The sequence below is a fragment of the Dunckerocampus dactyliophorus genome, chromosome 18 (genome assembly GCF_027744805.1).
Source record: "Dunckerocampus dactyliophorus isolate RoL2022-P2 chromosome 18, RoL_Ddac_1.1, whole genome shotgun sequence".
Classification (NCBI taxonomy): Eukaryota; Metazoa; Chordata; class Actinopteri; order Syngnathiformes; family Syngnathidae; genus Dunckerocampus; species Dunckerocampus dactyliophorus.
Window position 1 is genome coordinate 8087676 of NC_072836.1, and position 20539 is coordinate 8108214.

At 42.2% G+C, this 20539-nt stretch overlaps 1 protein-coding gene across 1 annotated transcript; it reads right to left on the reverse strand.

The window, feature by feature from the left end:
* Positions 1-75: 75 nt before the first annotated feature.
* gmip (GEM interacting protein) lies at positions 76-20512 on the reverse strand. The gene is made up of 21 exons (XM_054759737.1): positions 18795-20512; positions 17340-17442; positions 16468-16561; positions 16287-16326; positions 13504-13629; positions 12469-12533; positions 12284-12391; positions 12114-12194; positions 9558-9719; positions 9346-9483; positions 9077-9267; positions 8896-8987; positions 8756-8818; positions 8574-8657; positions 6884-7026; positions 6634-6807; positions 4997-5134; positions 4726-4925; positions 4302-4623; positions 3001-3103; positions 76-1688 (listed from the first exon to the last, which is right to left on the reverse strand). Exons 1-21 carry the CDS (start codon positions 18838-18840, stop codon positions 1138-1140), a joined length of 3024 nt encoding a protein of 1007 aa, XP_054615712.1. The 5' UTR covers positions 18841-20512; the 3' UTR covers positions 76-1137.
* Between the last annotated feature and the right edge of the window lie 27 nt (positions 20513-20539).

Below are 20539 nucleotides of genomic sequence, written 5' to 3' on the forward strand. Positions count from 1 at the left end.
TATATATATATATATATATATATATATATATATATATATATATATATATATATATATATATATATAAACACACTATTTGCTAGTACTTTGTCTTTGATATGCATTGTAGTTTGCTGATTTTAAGGGATTGGAGTACATTACAGGATTTTTTTTAAACAAACACGATTGAAATATTTTTTTTTACAATATACAGGTGCATTTTAATAAATTAAAATATATCGAAAAAGTTATTATAGACCCAATGCACAGTGAAACATTTCAAGAATGTATTTAATATTTTTGATGGTTATAGCGTGCTCCTAATAAACCCCCCCCAAATTTTTTACATTGTCAAAAAGTATAATCAATCACAATACTCTAATATTATAGGATATTTGACTTTAAATCTCAGTATTGACCCGAATATAAGACGACCCTTTTTTTCAAGAGCCGTTTCTGAAAACAATATATATATATTTTTTTTGGCCAAATGAATAATTTTGAAAAAAATCATGCTTTCCATATGTGTGACATAAGTGGGAGATGAGATATTTTTGGCTGCTTTGATGACTCGACTTCATTGGTCACCGTTATGTTAAAATTAGCACTCGCTAACACCCTTTTTATCTCGCCTGCTTGGAAAACCTCTAGTTCGCTTGGGGGATGTCATTTGGCGCCACCTGCTGGTTTGCATGTATACAGTAAGTGTCGTATTGAGCCCCAAGAGTAAGAGGACCTGTCTATTTGTTTGCTCGGGGAAAAAATAGTCGTAGTCCTAAAAAACAAGTGAATTTGGTAATATTTTCTTATGGTTATGTTTTTTCTGTTAGATTATTTAAATATTTGTGTGTTTGATTATCATTAATATAATTTATTTGTGGTCAGTTGACAAAATATGAGCGTGGAAGAAGTTACAAGGAAATATAAGTGAACAATAATGACAATGTGCCTTTTTTCCCCCAATGTTAAGGCACCCTTCAAGTTACCAAATATGGTACGTTGGGCTGAAAGTGCATTTCTGTCGTCTCTCAAGGTACAGCCCACACAGAGTCACTGTTTGTACCGTTTTCAGGGCCAAAAAGGTTTAAAAAGGTGTGTTCCCCCCTGTAGAAGGATACAAGTCCATACACTGGTGAATAAATCCATATGAGATGCTTCTCATACAAAAAGTTGCTCATCCTTGCCCGAGTGGCTACGTCTCAGCTTCAGACCAGACAGGATCTTCTGTGCGGGCGAGGTGAAGTGTTGCTCTGCAGGAAGAGCCTTGGGCGAGCGGCAGAAAGTCCTCCTCTGTCCACAATTACTGGAGCCGTTCACGTTGGCATCAGCCAAACTGGAAGCCCCCGGAGACGTGGTGTCGAGTCCCAGCATGTACTGCACAACATCACGCGGACTGAGAGGAACATCCTCTGCGGCGCTGGTGGTCCGGCGGCACGGCGGGCAGGTGTTCCCGCATGAGGCGTCCAAGTTCTGAGGAGGTCCGTGGGGTGCTCGCTGTTCTGGGGAGGAGCTGCGACTGCTGTCTGCACTACTAGGAGTCGCTGGAGGAGCCGCGGGAGGTCTGGCAGCAGCGCTCTGGTTGGTGCAAGGTCGGCTCCTCGGGTTGTGGTGGCGGTGGTACTTGACAGGCTGCCTGGTGAAGCGGAAGTGCGGCTTGGACAAAACAAAGTCCCCCGCCGGGTCGTGTTGGGGATCGCTCATAGCCAGGACTGGGATGAGAAACGCATGTGGTTAATTAAATCAAGTCCAAACGCGTGCATGCACCCACTGGACACTTCATTAAGCACACCTGCTCAGTCCGCTCATCTTTGACACAAGCGCCGGATGAAAACAAAGCCCACTATTTGGTATTATGGAAATGAAATGAATACGTTTAGGTGGCAAACCACACATTAATGATAAATATCACAGTTCATCGTAAAATAGCTATCAACTTAAGAACTAAAACTGCATTTCTGACTAAAATGATATTAAATTAAATGCATTTTAGATATTTATTGAGGATGTTATGATTACATTCTGGTGACAACCCACCCGTTTCATGCTAAATATCATCATGAATCACAAAATATCTATTATTTCATTAAAATCACTCCTTTCTTTATGTAATTTAATGTAATTGTAATAAATGCAATCATGAAATGACATTTATTGTTACGATTACAATAATTTAGCAATTATAATTCATAATAAATGCTATAATTAATTTACACGTATTACAATGACATCAAATAAAATAAATTTAAATTAAATAAATAGATGTATTTATTTATTTACTATTTATGAAATTAAATTAATTTATTGTCATATTTTTATTATCGCATTTAATGTAATTTGTAATAACAAAAATTGTATTACATGTATTATGACAATTACAATTAAAAATATATTACACATAATAAATGTATTAATTTAATAAAATACGAAATAATAAAATAAGTTAATACATTTTGGGTATTTTTCCAAGGACCCGATGATTACATTTAAGTGACAATCCACAAATCAAAGCTAAACATCGACAACAATGCTACTGAAATGTGTACATTTCAGGCGCTGCATCATAGTGAGAGCCGTTTCCGTTATTGAGCCTCTTGCTCGTTGCTAGATGAGGCCTCCAGCACAACACAAACAGCTCTCAGTGCGCTGCAGTGCATTCGTACACCGCTGCAGGAACGATGACAAACCAACACCTCTTAATAACTGGGCAGGGATACCCAATGAAGTGTCCGGTGACTACAGCTGCATTTGTTTATGTGCTGCTTGTTGCCACAAAGAGGATAAAGAGCTGAAGGCTACAGAAACAGAATATGAACAGTGGGTCAAACATGGAAGGAAGTCTTACTTAACCACAGGAAAGTCACACAGACAAGTAAAAAAAAAAAAGCAGGAAGTGAGAAAGCTAGCCAAAGCTAGTGAACTCTAAATAAGCTCTCGAAGTTGTAACCATCATCAGAATGTACTGTAATGATATGCAATGATGAATTGTTGTCATCACTGCTGTATGACTCCAGTCCCGCCTACCTGCTCTGTCATTGGCTTCAGGGCTGAGCTGGTCCACGGCTTCATTGGATGAAGACTTGTCAGATATATAACCCTCGCTCGACTCTCGCTTCATTCTTTCGCTCTGTTGGAACGACACAAGTTGAGTGGCGTCAGAGCTATCACAGGAGATCTGCTATTTCTTCACCTGTGCCTTTTACACAGCAGCCACTGGAGTGCGATACTTTGCGTTTTTACGCAGCGACATGGCATCCAGCTTATCACTTGATGATGTCAGAGCGTTTACTCCTGTCGCTTTTTCTGTGCATACGGTACCGAAACGACGGAGTCGACCTGTCAATTGTCCTACTTCGGAAGCAGTATCAGTGTGTGAGGGTTGTGGACGATGGCGGGACTGGGGGTGGGGTTTAACACCCGGCACCTTCCCCACCCTCACTGTTCGCTTTTCATTAAAAATGTTCGCCAAAATTTTGCTCCGGTTTTCACACAGCATTGCACATTTGCCCCGTGCTTTGTCTTTCCGCAAAATCAAAATGTGCGGACCCTATGCGTTGCTGACTCACTGGCCGTGCATTTTTGATTGAGTGCGAATGCGAAATACCCCGCCATGGGGCCAAAGGAAGTTGCGAGTGCCAGCAATTCGATAAAGAAGGTGAGAAACACCAGTGAATTTAATCTCGTACAAATACGTACAAATATATATCATCCTGCCCCGTCGTTTACCTTTCTTTCAATAAAATACAGTAAAAATGGGCTTATTTCAGACACAGTGTGACATGGTGATTAATCATGACTAATTAATTTGAAAACTGCGATTAATCTGATTAAAAATTGTAATCAATTTTTGGGTGTCTGGAATGAATGAATTGGACTTACATTATTTCCTATGGGAAAAATTGCCGCGGTTTTCGTACGTTTCGGTTTTCGTCAAGGCCTTTTGGATCAAATGAATGACGAAACCGAGGGACCTCTGTACCACTTCTACTCACAGGTAAACTGGCTTATGGCATAGGTGATCCATTTCAGCAAATACGTGGTTACTACAGGAAGCCTGTGTACCACTAGTGGTACTGCTACTGCACTTTGAGAATCCATGCTGGAAAATATTTAATGAGGGGTTATTCTGTACTCTTGAACAAGTTTGAAGCAATGCAAGTGGAAAAGGAGCTTGAAAAGAGTGACATGCAAGCAGAAGAGAATAAAGCGCCGTTCACGTTTAGCAACAACGCTTGTGTGCACCATGCATGACAAACTACCAGAGAGCCTCTAAAGCAACAGTGAGCTTATGGCGTGATTGAGCATCCAATCACAGCGCTACTTACTTCTAGTGAGTAAGGCCGCTCCCGGGAGGATGTTCCCTGCTCCGGTCTTGAGTCAAAGTCCCCCTCCACAGGACAGGCACATCCCCTGGGAGGGGTCTCCGGAAGCGAACCGGTGGGAACGCGAGGGGTGGGCGTACCGGCTCTCCGCGGGAAGAGCTCGTCGTGGTGTGAGATGAGGAACTCCACCAGCAGCGCCTGGTAGGTGGTTTCCTGCAGTGCCACCGTAGGCTGGTCTGTGGTCACCGGGGGGCGCAGGAGAGTCGGACCAAACACGATACCCAAGTTGCTGGCGGACATCTTGTTCTCGTTGTTTCTGGAAACTCTGCAGCAGCCAGATGGCAGGTAAGACACGTGAAAGAAAACCAACTCAATACCACATGAGAACAGCGGCAGGCGTGGAAAAACTCGCGTGTGGTAAACGTACTTTTGCAGGTGTGATATGACATGCTGCAATGTGCCGTAGCAACAGGAAGGAAGTCTTTGTAGTAGCCTCTGTAGGCTGTGAGTGACGTCCATGAACTCGTTAGTGTCTTGCATGGGTTCCCAGTCGCCCAGGTGCTGAATGCTCTTCCCCGCCGCCATGAAGTCATTGTAGAGGTCAAATGTTAGCAGTGGCTCCGGAAGCTGGGCGAGACAACAACAATGAGGAAGGAAATGAAGGGATTCTGGGGTCTGGGGTCTATTTGACGATATACCTCCTTGAAGAAGTGCTTCAGGATGCAGGTGATGTCATGTGGAGACAGCTCCGAGAGGTCCACATCCTCCTTGTGCTCCTCGAAGGCCTGGCACAGCTTCTGGACACGAGGCTTGGACCCGCTGACCCGATACACCCCCTATGCAAGAAAAACAGTTTTTACAGTAGCTTCCATTTCACCATGCATGTCTACAGTATAACAGTGTAGTTTAGAGTAGTCAGTGTACAGCTATCTGCTGAAAATGGGCCAACACATTCCCATTATTGTCTAAATAGATGATAATTGTTTTGCCTACAATCAAGCATGGTGTCGGTAGCGTGCATGAGTGCTGCCAGCACTGCAGAGATGCAGTTCACTGATGAATTGCAACATGTACTGTGACATTGTGAAACAGAGCACGATGCCCTCCACTAAGGAAACTGGGCACTTTTCCAACATGATAAGGAGCCTTGCTGAGGAAGCTGAAGATGGAGTAGCCCAGTCTGTCTCCTCCACACCTATGAACGCAATCAAGCAGAAGGAAAGAAGGTGGAGGAGCCCTAGGTGTCTACCACCGACCACCTCCACCAATGATGTCATCGTGGTGCAGTGCAGCGCTGGTCAATTCCATGTCCAAGAGGATTAAGGCAGCACTCCATACTGTAACAACGGTGCTCACACTAGATATTCCCACTGAGCTGTTTCCAGCTATTTTACAATAATGACGAACCATTTTCAGTAACTCTGCAATGCTACACAAGCTGTACACTGACTACTCTAAAGTACAGTGCACCCTCGCTACATCGCGGCTCACCTTTCGAGGATTCGCGCATTTTTTTTAACAGTGTGTTCATTGTGTGCTGCGTCCTTGTGGTGTATTAGAATGATCTAGCGGTGCTCTGTTGTATGTGTCAGTTATTGTATTTACTACCAGTAGAGGGTGTTGTATACTCACGTGAGAGTTCAAGACGTGCGCGGCTCCACCTCGTTTACGTGTTTATGCGCCGGTACGAGCATATTTGGAACCCACAGTGGACAAGAGACGTCTCAATATCGCGCCACAACAGTCCTTATTGGCTAAGTGAGAACCCGCCCATTGTGTTCTGCGTCCTGATTGGCTGTAGAGCATTATCAACCTCCTTCATGCTGTTAGCTAACGGTGTGAGCTGCTTGCTAGCAGCCAATAAACAATAGAAGAACAAAAAGAAGATAACCGGCTAAATGAATCTTCGGTTCAAGGAGTAGGACGAGGAGGGGAACGACGGCAGGAGCAATATGTTTTAACAAAAACTCTACAGCCGAAAGGCGCCAGGACGAGAGAGAATATGCGTGAGTCACTTAATCGTTTCTTGTGTCCAACCTAGTAGATTGATCATGAAAATTCAAGCGAAATGTAAACTTACAAGAGAGAAATGTGAGAAAATGTTAATGTCTGTCTGAGAAAAGTGTATAAAGTGTGTTGTGAGGGGTTTCACAGCCTTAAAACATAGAATAACTGCAAACAATAAAAGGTGGCTACTTGATTTCACTTATTACGGGCTATCTTTGGGAACCTGTACCCAGCGATAAACGAGGGAACACTGTATATTCAAGTTCATTTCGATATTAATGTCCCATGAGAAGATTTCCTGTCCACACCAATGTGGTCTACGAAATACCTGGACAGAGAGAGCCCGACTCTCAATCTCAGACGTGCAGCGTCGCACCAGAAAGGGCACGTCATCCTTTGTGTCTCGCAGCAAAAAAGACAGGGGGACGCCAAACACCGTCCCCTTGTTGTCACACTCAATCTGGCACACCTCCATGCACTTCCTGTGCAAACCCATCCCACACTGAAAGAGGCACAAATGAATATAAAAACATGACCAACCTACGTTAAGTTTCCCTTCCCCTCATACGGGCACACACCTCCTCACATTCCACCCCGTTTACGTAAATGTAGTTGTCGCACTGCTTGCATTTCACCATCTTGGTCTTCAGCTTCCTGAGTCGGTGTGTCAGAGCGGCCCGGGATGGCGTGCGTACCTTGACCTGCTGACCATCGGGGCACTCTAAAAGAAAGGATATTGATAAGAAAATGAATTAGGATCCAGTGTAATATTTAATAGGGTCATAATTTAGTTGTGTGTGAATGAGGTTGTTTCATGACACTGGTGGGGTTTTTTATGTGTCTGTCGACTCTCCCTGTCCTTTCTCTCCAGTGTGAGAGAGCACGCAAGTTGCCAAGGGGACACTGTCATGGCTGGCATATGGTTAGTTTTCATTGGGGCATGAACTCTGCCTAGCAACAAGTACTGTAGCTAGTTAGCTCGTACAGTAATCCCTTGTTTATCGCAGTTAATTGGTTCGAGACCTGACCGTGATAACTAGGATTCCTTAAATCTCATATTTTTGTGGTTAGACCGAATACGACCTTCTAAATACGGTTTTTAACATTGTCAGAGCCCTCTAGAGATGAAATAACACCCCTATAGTCACCTTAACACTGGCGTTACCCGATATTGTAGACATAATAAGAGTAAATAATTTAATAAGTAATTTTTTTTTTGTTGACCGGAAAGGACGTTCATGGCAAGAGCTCTGCTGTCGCTGTTGGAGATTTTAAGTATTTTGGCACTTTCCTGAATACACTTTGGTAACACAAGATCAGAACAGCTTGCTGACCCCCTCAACTTGAACTGGGACCGTCCAGAGGTACAGATTCCTTAAAATAAATGAGCTACAATTCTGACAGCTGCAAGCAAGCCAAGCTACTCGGCTACCTGCTGAAGTTCAAAGTGGGTGTCTAGCAACAATGCTATGCAAAAAGCAAAATGATACCGGCCCTCGAAATGTGGGTCCACAATCAGAAATAGGGCCACATATGCTGTTGAATGAAAAGGATTTGATATTATATCTCGCCTTGAAGGATGTAATGAAAGAGAAACTGGAAAAGCAACAGCAGGAAATTGTATTACAAACTGCAGCACTAATAAGGCAAGATCTAGGAGGCCTGCAAACACAGACTGGAAATGTAAAATCACAATATGACATGATTCAAGAGGAGCTTCTCTGCGATCCATGTTTTGGATGCACTGCACAATAATATCAAGGGACTACAGGATGATACCGCTGCCTTGCGTGCTGCTCTTACAGAAGAGAAAGAAGCAAAGGCAAAAAAATCATTGAGCAAATGAATACAATTGATGAGCACCAATGAACGATGTGATCCTGACGGGGCTCCGAATTACACCCAGGTCAAATGCCACAATTCTATATCTATTTATGCCATTGTGCATTTATTCTAACATGTTTAACTGGTGCTGATATGCCGATTAGTCATCATCGGTGAAGCGTACAGCCATAAACATGTAAAAACTGCAACAGTGGTACATGTATGCTGTATATTTTACCCGTATTATCGCATATTTAGAAATAACTACCGACATAGGGTGAATGAGATGTGTTTTCTGCTCAAAAAGCGGCCTTAAAAAAACAAAAATCTGCTGAATCAAGAACGTGTGGGTACCATCGATTTAGACTATGTCTATATCAAAGACTACTCACGAAACTGTGAAAGAGCTATTCTCATTAGTAGTATAGAAGAGACGTCACTCACCAGATTCTGATGCCACATCGCGGTCATCCGGGTCGTCTGAGAGCAAGTTGAACGTTGTTTTGTGAAGCCTCCTAGTACAGTGGGCTGCCATTTTGTTGCAGAAACACAGCGCAGAGGACATTTTACTGCCATGAACATGTTATTCCAAATGAATATGACTTTAAATGTGGACTTGTACATACCAGGGCTTGACAGAGATTCCAAGCTGCCCTCAATACTGTCGTTGTCGCTGAAACCAAATCGCCCTAACAGGAAGCAAACATGTGTCTAATAACGTTGGAATGAAGTGGAGGGTGTGTCTTTTTGGGTGAGGAACACTCACTGCCTTCACTGGGTGGTCTGCAGGGACTTTCATCTCTCTGAGGTGACGAGTCCCGTAGGGAGCTGAGAGGGTTGCTGGTTTTCCGTTTGTTCCTTTCAAATAAAGAGTTTACCTTAACATTACGTGCAAAGAAGATGGATTGATATGAGAGATGAGAGCCCGCTATGTTATCTTCGGTTACCGTTTCCCCTGAGCCACATACTCCTGGAAGGAGAAGACTGGCAGAGGCTGTTCTTGGCATCTTCTGCTTCGTATGTACATCATGTACGGCTCCCCGGGCTCCAAGGAACGGCACGTCAGCTCCAGGTTGTGATATCCCAGAGGAACCGGCTCTGTCTGCTGCCGCTGGTAGTAAAACATGTTGACTGTGGCCTGATGGAGAAGGTGAAGATGACTGGTTTCTACGGTGGATTTGCAACAAAAAGACTTTTAGGACTTGTAGCGCCGAACCTGCTTGAGCACTGTGTCTCCCTGACAGATGAGCTTGCGAATGTGGGAAATAATCCGCTCTTTAACTTTCACCAGCTCATCCTGGTGGATCCTGGCGTCATGGACACACTGTTTGTACAGGAGCTCCGCCTCCATCACCTGGGAAATATAACATGTTCAAACACTGCCAGAAGGTAAATAATACATATTTAAAAAGAAGGCATAGGTCTTGCCTTTGTCTGGGCTTCATCCTTGGACTTCCTCCTCTTATCCAGAGTTTTCATCCCGCCCGTGTCGTCCACGGTTTTAGCTGTGACAGCTTTAGCTTTCTCGAGCTCGTCACAGCGCTGGAAGTATTGCTGGCGGGCCTTTTTCAGCGACGTCACTGCTTCATTCTGAAAAAAAAACAGATAAACTATTTACACAACTTTTTTGAGTGTTTAAACAAGAGAGAAACGTGACAAAATGTTATTGCCTGTCTGAGAAAAGCATATAAAGTGTATGATGGGGGGTTTTGCAGCCTTAAAACATATATAATCATTGTAAAAAAAAAAAAAAGTTGGCTACTTTGCGGATTTCACTGATTGCAGGCTATTTTGGGAACCTATCCCCTGCGATAAACGAGGGCACACTGTACTCAAAATGTGTATTGGCCCATCTCTGGCAACTTTATTTCATTTTATTTTTTTTCACTTTTAGCATGGAAAAAGCAAATACATGAAATGTAGCCACTTGGCATTTATGCTAATAGCATATTGACACATTATAATGATTCAACAACAACAAAAATGTATTTTAAAATAAAGCTTTCAAAAAAGTAACAGGACTGAGACTTTAACCCGCCACAGTCATACTTGAAATATCATCAACTATACAGAAAAACACATGAGTGAACTTACTTTGGCCTTCCCATGGCCCGTAGAGGATTTGAATGATGCAACTTCCTGTGGGCCATGTGACTTGTTGAATAGGACAAATTTGTAAGAGGGGGTAATGCGTTAGGTGACCCGAGTGAGGATAAGCGGCATAAAAAATGATGGATGGAAGGTAATGCGTTAGGGGAGTGGTTCTCAATTATTTTCTGTCATGCCCCCATTGGGAGACAGAAATGTTTTCACACCCCCCCCCCGATTTGAAACTGAGAAACTGATAATATCCATTTATTTCTCTGTACTGTATAGACTGAACTCGAAACAAGTGAAATGCAACAAAACGGAGAGCAGTGGAGAATACAAGCGTATTCGTGTTCAAGAGTCAGATGGCATGCTGGGTATGACAAATTCAGACATGTTGGCAGGTCTGCACTAATACTGAAAGTCCTCCCTGCCTCTTACAGCCCCCCTGACAGTCCACTTCGCCCCACTGCTTGAGAAGCACTGCGTTAGAGTAACAGGACTGAGTGAAAACCAGCGACACGACTGAAATCGGAATTTTCACTCATTAAAAAAAAAATTGGATGTTGATCAAACCTTGGCAGTTGGTGCAACTAATTCCTACAGGTGTTCCAAGTTCTGGAGTACTTACTACCTCCTCCGTCTGCATAAAAACAGTGTCCGGAACACACTGTGGTACTGTGGTACCCTCGTGCACATCAGTTGAACAGCATCGCACTGGAGAAAGTAATTTGTTGCCACAAAAATGGCAAGAAAAAATGGAATTAACAATGGAAGAGAGAAAGACCATCCTAACACTTTTTAGGTTTTTCCTCCAGAGAAATTGGGAGTGTTCGAAAACTTTTGACCGGTAGTATATCTCCAACTCACAAACGCCTCTAGACTGTTCAGCCTGGGAACGACACTTCCTCGTTCTCAAAACAAGAACCAGAGATGCATTCAGGGACACTCCGAACATCACACAAACGGCTTTATTGTGTGTGTGTGTGTGTGTGTGTGTGTGTGTGGAAATAAATGAGACGATAAAGAAAAACATGAAGCGGATATTCTGATCACTCATTTCGTAACCCTTAATTCGGATGTACAATTTGCTACATTTAAGTATGCTGGAAAATGCACTGAAAACAGGTAGAGATGCCTTAAATTACGTGATGTCTTTCAACGCAACCCCTCATTGCTCATAATAACACGGTTAAAAGTGTGATTCAAATGTTCTGCTGCTACTACTAAATAAGATTTTTAGACTTATGTGGCATCTTTTAGCTTGATTGACATAGTCTGTTCATTTGGAGCTGTTATAAATACAAATATATACAGTATCATCCTGTCATTTATCTTTCTGTTCATTGAATACAGTAAAAATGGGCATATTTCAGACATAGTTGCTAATGGTGATTAATCATGATTAATTCATTTAAAATTATTGTTAATTAATTAATTAACATGCAGGAAACTTTTCTTAATGAAAAATGTATTTTATGGTTAATTTTATTGTTTTGTTTGTTTTATTTATACATTTTATTTCCTGGGGACGCAAATGGCACTGATTCGGTGCAATAGCCCAAATAAGCTTTGCTTCTTCCCACTTCTTTTCGGACATGTTGAATTGTGCAAGTGTAAACATGAGATGTTCTTAACAACGTGTCATAATATTTACCGTGCAGTTTTAGAGCAACTTCCTGATATCCTGTTAGCCTAGCAACAAGTTGGCAAGAGGGTACTGTCGCGTTCCCGGTATCCATCCTGCCCTTTATTTTCACGTAAAACACAACGGATATGACTAAAACTACAGAACAGAAACGGAGCAGCGTCTCAAAAATGTGAGCAATGTCAAACACGTGACATTTTGGAAATATTCGATTGACTGCAGTAAGACGACAAATGAATACGACTTACCATCTTCCTCTGTTCTTTCACCCACTGCTCCTTGAACTCCCTGCGCCACTTTTCAATCTCATTCCTCTTGGCAGACAAGGCCTTTGTGGGACAAGAGATAGTGGATTAAAAACAACGCTCGACAGTAACCTCCACAAGACAGCACGATCAAGTCTGGGTGGGAACTTTACTTGGTAACAGCGGTTCTGCACCAGCTCTGAAGTCTTTTTAGAGTTCCAGCTGTTCTTCAAGTCTTGTTCTAGAGCCATGGTGTAGATGTACTGCAGGGGCATCATTTCCTATGCGAGCAAAGACACATCAGATCACAACGTAAGCGTTATCTAATTACTGTAAAGAAATATACAAGAAGGCCTACCTGTGATGTCAAGCTGGCTTTTGCCACCTCAGACGTCTTCATGATATTTTTGGCAAATTCTTGTTCTACCACCAAAGAAAAAAAAAAACATATTTTGAAATGATCTTTAGTTAAATGCAATGCAATTTCATTTTCCACAGTGGATTTTGTTGTAAAAAGCCTGTTAACGAAAGCATGTATAAAAATAATAATACAAAAAAAAATTAATCAGAAATATTTTTATTTAATTTGAACAAAATCACAAATAAGCGTGCATGGTGTAAACCGGGAACAATTTTTTAAATCTTTTTTTTTATTTAGCTTTTTTTTAGCTCTCATTATTATCTTTATCTTAAGAAAATCGACTTAATTTAAAAATATTGCATGAAAAAATTAAATCTGATACATTTTGGGAAAAATCATTTGAGAGATAGATTAAGAATAAATATTTTTAAAAGGCTCTTGCAATTACAAACGTATGTCAAAAATCTGGAAAGAAATTACATAGAAAAATATATGTAATTATCTAAAAAGTATGTAATTAAATGATATGTATACGGTATCTATATATGACAAACTGAATTAAAATAATTTGACAAAGATTCACAAAGATATTGTTTAGGAAAAAAAAAATCTAATAAAAATCGTGAAATAAAATGAATTCAATGAAAAATAAAAATAAATACAAATAAAGCCAAACAAAAAAGAAAACTTAAAAAGGACTCTGATACCACTACTATCTAATAAAAAGTAGGAGCATAATTTAACATGAAGTGTCCCACTCTGCGTGGGCTTTCCGTAAAAGCACCAACATGTCACCTTCAGCAACCCTGCTGGAGTCTAGTAATCCCTGCGCTAATCCTCTCTGTGTATTCAGTGTGTGTAGCCATCAGCCCTGCCTTTAACTTGACATAAAAACCTTGAACATAAGAACTCTGCCACACATTGTTGCTAGGTCGTATATGGAGCTGCTCTTGTAGATTAAAACACTTTCAGTCTGGGTTGTAAGTGAACTAAGTCCATATTTCCATGTGTGTATTTTCCCCATGCGCTCACCCAAGCTGATTCTCTTCTCCATCCAGGCCAAGAGGTCTTTGGCGTAGCGGCACCACATCTTGGCGTACTGCAGGGCCGTCTCCACGCCATCCTCACAGCGGCAGAGCGCCAGGTCGGCCTCGTGGGCTGCCAAGGAGTACATCAACATCACACTCTTATTTTGAGGACGAGTCAGTGTGAGAGTATCCACTCAGGGAGACAAAAGATCATTTCCAGAAGGTGTCGCTATGATGTTCGCTATGTAAGTGTGGAGGCCAAAAAAGCCAGTTGACACATCTCTACACCACTGCGTCCGCACGCCACGCTGCTTCTTCTCTTTCCTTCTACGGCCATATTTGACTGATGCAAAGCAGAAGTCAAAATTTGTCCACAAAAAAGTGATTCAATCTCCGAGTGGATTCGTTAGCGGCACGGCGTCCTCACTGTTCCCATGTAGGATTATCCCGCAGAAGAAACCCAGATTGCTGGGAGTTACGAGCTTTACAGGATGGCCACCTGGTGTGTAACAGTTTGGATGGGCTGTTAAAGGGCTGATGGGTATTTAATCCCAGCCAATGGGAGGAGGAACACATAAGGCTGCCAAAGATCATTCTCTTAGGGAAAGCATGGCAGCACATTCAGTTGAGGTGGGCTTGGGCACAGGATGATTGCTCATGCATGGGCACCCGATGTGAATGATCCCCCACAGTGGCCCCCTTCCCCCACTTGCCAACTTAGCGATATATTTAGCAAGTATTCAGACCCCTCAAGATTCTGTTGGCAACAAATTGTGCAACTTTTGGAGACAAACATTAAAGCATTGCTCTTCTCAACGAGCAGCGGGTCCGTCACATTTACAAGCACTCACAGGCGGCTCTGTCTTGATTGTGACGTGTTGCTCACGGGTTGCCGCTCCCACGGCATTCAGAAAAATGATATGCAAACGAGTCATGGCCACTTATGCAAATTAGACAACGACGTCAGCTACGTCAGTGGGAAACACCGCTGATCGACACAGTCGTTACTTCTGCGGTGGAACGCGCTTACCCACCTTTTTCAACATAAAATTTGAAACCGATAGGTGTCATAACTTTGAAAATTGTTCCGTGTATGTTGACGTGCCGTGATACTTCATTGCTGCTAAGCAGCGCACGGCAACATACAGTAACTGCTGTCTCGTTACACAGCATTAAAACATGCACAAAGCGACTTCCTGTTCAGTGTAAATAAGCTTCAGAATAAAAGCATGGCAGTTTTGCCTGGATTCTACGCCCATTTGTTTTTTAAAAGACTGTTAGCCACTGGAAGAAAGATTTGTGCATGTACGAAAGCTTTATTTTTATTCTAGTCAAGACATGCAATGAAATTAGTGCAGCTTAGTTAATAAGAGTATGAAATATTGTAATTATTGTATTGTAGTTCCCTCGCTCCACCGCGGGTTCAGCTTTCGCAGACTCGCTGTTTCGCTGATTTTTTTAGTGCACTTGTCGTACTTTTTCTCTATTCTCTCTCTTCCGTCTGCACCGCTCATTGTCTTCTGTGTCCTGATTGGCTGTAGACCACTGCCAATCGATCTCCTTTATGCCGTCTCGTGCTGTGGTCATGGCTACCAAACTAGCTAACCGTGTGAGCTGTTTTACAGCCTAAAAACATATATAATCATTGTAAAAAAATATTGTTGGCTACTTTACTTGACTACTATTGCGGGCTATTTTGGGGAACCTTTCCCCACGTGATAAACAAGGGAACACTGTATTGGGCTGGCTCTAACTAGCTGGCAAACGCCGCTGCCCCCTATAGTCCAACACCTGAACCGTACACAAGTACTCCTGTCGCTACAATATCATATGAAAACACAAGTATAAAAATAAAAATAAGCACAAATGGAGGAAAATGATGCCAATAAACTGACATAAGTTAAAAAAAATCCTATTTCGCCAGCCTGATGAGCGTCGAATTCAGTGAGTTCCACTGTAGTCATTTAGCTATTACAGTAACCTCCCTCTCACGTAACAGAAAAAAGCAGAATGTCCCAAAGTATGTGGAAAAAGCCAGGAAAGTTGCAGTCATGCAGCGTCGTACCATCAAGTGAACGATGGCCCACACACGAGCACAAGGGCGTGCCCGAACGGAACACTTAAGGACAAACTCCTTGGTGGAGGTACAGTGTTTACATGAGGGGAAGTGCTGTTCAAGTGGCACAGACAGACAGATGGAGCCAAAAGAAGACCACAAAAAAAAACACCGATTTGAGAAAAGTGGTTTCAAGATGACTGCCGGCGAGCTTTCATGCTACCTTCCAATTGGCTTTTAAACACACTCGTTGGAATTGCTGCTCTCCTGCTGTGCAATGCGCTGCTTTGGTCTTTCAGTGTTTTGTTTGTGTTTATTTCGACCACACAACACCTCGCAAGGCAAAAGAGTGCATCTGTCTCCGGCGTAATCGGCCTGCCTTTATCCTAATCTCGTTACAGCACCGCAGTCACAACTCAAGGCGAGATACATGAAAGCAAGTCATCAACAGGAAAAGCAGGGAGTATTCACAAATACTTTTCTTATACTGTATACTTTGACTTGTACTGGCAAGTAATTGGTACTCTGAATGTTCTGAGCTCCTGTTTCAACACAAGTGCTGTATTGAGCAGAGTAATGCTGGAGGAGTCAGGAGCTCAGCTTCCCATCGCTAACATCATATTGCTCTTCCTTCGATGGTAAACTAGTTGAGAGTGAATCATCAGCGCCTCTGCTGGTTGCAGCCAAGTCGTGCACTCGGTAAATGATGGATCCCGCACAGCAAGTCTTACCTGATGAGTTTCCATCTCCTTCAATGGTGACACAGCACTCCTAAATAGAAAAATATCTTCACACAAGGTACTTTGACTTTATAAATACAATAATAAACATGATAAATCATAGATATAAAGGACCCTAACCTTAACAGACACACGTTTTCCTTTGCTATAATCCATAATACAAACAACTTACAGATGGTTCCTGTTGCTCTGCAGGTTCCGCGTTCTCGCCAATTATGCACTGCGAGTTGAACTCTGAGGAGTCCGACAGCAGGTCATCCTTGTCACTGGAAAGAATGAAAATACACATACAGCAACAGAAGTATTACAAACTGCTCTCGGTAGGATGCAGTGTAGTTTTACACCAAAGCAATAACACCAATGTTCATCAAAAGTGACACTTTGTCTTGTCATTGTCATTAGAATGTAAAGATGTCCCCAGTGTTGTGGCCAGTGCGTATTTGAAGGCGAATGAATTATTGCCCGTGCACCACAGGAGCTTTGGCAGTCAATAATTAAACTAAAAATTCTTCCAAGAGTTGCATCATTCTCCTGCACAGGGCGGTGGTTACATCTCTCTTCTGAGAAATATCTAACTTTATACTGTGTGCTGTGAGAGTGTGCTGTGAGAGTGTGTGAGTGTCTGAGCTGCATCGGGTTCGTGAAGACAAAAGGCACGCAACAGTGACACAAGTATCGGGACGGTTTAGCCATTACAGGAAGTGAAAATGGAAGAAAATAATGGAGTTGTTCCCCTTTGCAACTCAGACCCAAAGCCACTGATGGTGACACTGCTAGTTCATCCCTAAGGTGTTTGATGGGCTTCTTCCACACCGAACGCATCCAAGCATGCCTTTGTGGATTTTGCTATGTGAAGTCAACGCGTATTTTGCCTCGGGCCCAACAATCCCTGGGGCAGGAGCCCCTATTTTGCACAAGGGGGCGCATTCTCAGCAGATGCGCACAGGGCGTGCATCGCTGGGGGGCCGGGGGCAGCCCTGCACTACGTTCATAAGCCATGATTTTTAGTGTCAAATAAAAATACAGCAGAATTTGTTTACTTACATGGGAATAAATGACAAATCAAGGTTGTCAAAGTCTCTGAAGATCTCGCTGTAGCGCTTTATTTCCGATTTCTGGTGCACCTTGGGCGCGTCTGAGACGAGAACTGGAAAGAAACACCAACAAGAGCCACAGAGTAGTTCTTAACACTATTTCTGGTGAAAGATCTTGCAATTGTGTGTTTGCCACTATCTCAACGCTACTTCCCTTCTCAAAACCCCCCCAGAAATGTGCTAACTTTAGGCAGTTATTGCAGGGAAATAAGCTTTAAAAGTGGCGTGGCACACAAAACAAGAGATTAAAGTGCATATGCACGTAAGGTTGACCACATGTATACAGCATTGTATGGGACTGTAATGTATGTAAATGAATTGGTCATAACAAAGCCAAGGCAATGTTTTTTGCAAAAACACTTCTAAAAACAGCAACTGTTTACCAAAGTACTGAACAGAACTAAAAAAAAAAGGTATATAGACTGAAAAATAAAAACACAAGTAAAATGTAAAGACACAGATTAGAACATACATAAAAACAATCATTCTAATAAGACAATTCACAATGTAATTAAATAAAGGGCAATTTAAGAACTTTTCCCCCTACATTTTAATTAATTCATCCCTCACATTTCAGCATTTTCATATATTTTCTCATGTTTTTGTCTACTTAGATCATAATGGCTATGTGTGGAGTCATTTTCAGTGGATAGTGAATCTTGTGATGCTATACAAGCTGTACACTGACTACTCTATGAAGTATATCCAGGTTTACTTCTACTCTCTTGAAACAATATACTGTAAAAAAGAAATAATATATTTTGCCACAAGATGCCCTCTATAAAAAAGGTGAAAAAAACCCTCAAACTTTGGCTGACGTGGACTTGTTAGTTTCCGAAATATTGCACAGTTTGCTGAAACTTCTGTTGTTGTACCGGTAATTCCTCAAATACGTTTGGGTTACTGCAACACCAAAACTTTAGTTCCGTCTGCTAATCTTTAGTTCTGACTTGAAGGGAAAAAACAAAAAAATTCTGTCAAGTCTCCACGCGCCCCCCAGTTTGCAAAAGGTTGTGTTAGAGAGAACACTATCCACACGTTGCGTAGATACGACAATTTAAAGCACAACTGGTGCAAAAAATGAGAACAGGCAACCTCTTGTGTCTCCTCGTCGGTCAACCACATCCTGTTTGCAGTTGGTGTCCTGAAATCAAGTTGTGCTTTCAAATTGGACTACTTTTTAAAATATTAAGTCAAGTCACATGCTATACGTTTATCTCATGAGAAGGTCATGGGTGTTTTGAAGAGGAGTGCTGTTCAAATGCATCAACAGCAAAAAAAAGAACATTTTCAGGAAGCTTGGCTGTCCTGTTTTGACAATGAGGATGTTGCAGACAGTAAGAGGAATTGCTTCATGCGAGAATGGCAAGCATTAAAATCTAATAAAAATCATCCTTATGCTCACCTGTAGCTCGAGAGGACTCCTGACATGGCCCTTGATCCTCTTCCATTTCTTCAACTGCAACAGCCGGACCTTACAACTCACGCCTCACATGACCTGAGAGATGGGGGGGGGTTCACACCAGACGCCCACGCTTCACTGGAGTGAAATGACGGGCATGCCACTCTGAGACCGAGCTGAATGCATCGACCTCTTGATGGTTTGGCCCGCCAGTTGGCCGCCATAGGAAGAGGAAGCGTCGGCACGGGCCCCGCCTACAAACCGCTTCTGTTTTGACATCAAGCTTAAAGCGCGCTTTGCTCAACCTGCGACAGAGTTAGTCAAATTCAAGTTTAATTGTAAATACAGCAACCATGTGACACACAATGACCATAACACTGTACATTCTACATCGGGGGTGTTCAAAGGGTGGCCATTTTCAGCCCCTAGGCCTTCTGCATATTTTTTAAATGTAATTCATCATTAGTCACCTATAACACAAAAGCTATGACGTGAATGTTTTGTTCCGATAGTTTAGCATACATTCACCTAAACTGGTTTTAGCATCAGCCCTCGCTGGAAAAACTTTGTTCTACACGGAGTAAAACCTCCAAAGGAAACTCCAAGACGACTTCCAAGTTGTTCTATTTCACAGCATCACAATACAGTGATTAACACTGCAGGCAATGTTTGACGCGACATTTTAACATTCTTAACTAACATCCAAGTGTAAAGAAGTTAAGCCCTGTTTAGTGAAACTACTCACCATTTGAAGATGGGAATGGGAGGGAACAGGAACAGAGCAACGCTGTCACCTAGTGGCGTCTTATGGGTATTGCTGGACTGAACAAGGGTAGTGGAGTATTCTTCTGTGGTGGCATCACAAAAAGAAAGCGCACACAAAAAAGCCAAAGAAAAGAAAACACGCTTGTCTCACAAGATTTGCTGTCATTATGCGTGAGGTCACACGACGGTGGTTTTAAATCACAATGCAATTTTTGTTTTAACAGAAAATTCAGGCGGAACTCCAAAATTGTATTACTTTTGGGGCGTTTGGACTTTGGAGGTTCCATGGTACTTCATGTTAGTGGGGAAAAAAAAGTGGCGGGATGAGAGCATCTTTTGCGGTGAAGTTAATGATGGGACCTTCACAGTCACATGATCTCAGGGTCAACAGGTTAAGACACCGATTCTCAAACTGTTCATATGAGGTAAGATTAACATAACAAAATGTAATAATAATTCAATGGAAGCAATTTTGTGTGCTATTATTTTATACATCCCTCACTTGTCCCGCACTACATTGCGGTTTCAACATCGCTCCCTCGCTCTATTGCGGTTTAAGTCATTCATTAATAAATGATTGCTGTTCCGTGGTTGACTATGGCGTATTATTAGTCCAAACATATTGAAAGACAAGTTATATGTAGTATCCTGGCCACTAGGTGTCAGTAATGTTACATTGATGGGACACTACCTGACCTAACTACATGACATAGTGAAAACAAGTTCTCCTCCCATTCTGTGTGGAAGTGGTAAGTTTTTGGTTTCTTCCCTACTCCGTTTGAAACCCTTTCTTAAGTTTAGAATGAATAAATTGGAGGCTAACTAGCTAGCTCGACAGCATGCTAATGCTTAAAGCGGCGGTCGTCTCTTGTGTCCCTGCGGTGATCCCGCAGCCTGCGCATTATGATGACAACATGGGTGATATATCATGTCTACAGAGGTCGAATAATGGTAAAAACCGTATTTAGAAAATCATAAACAGG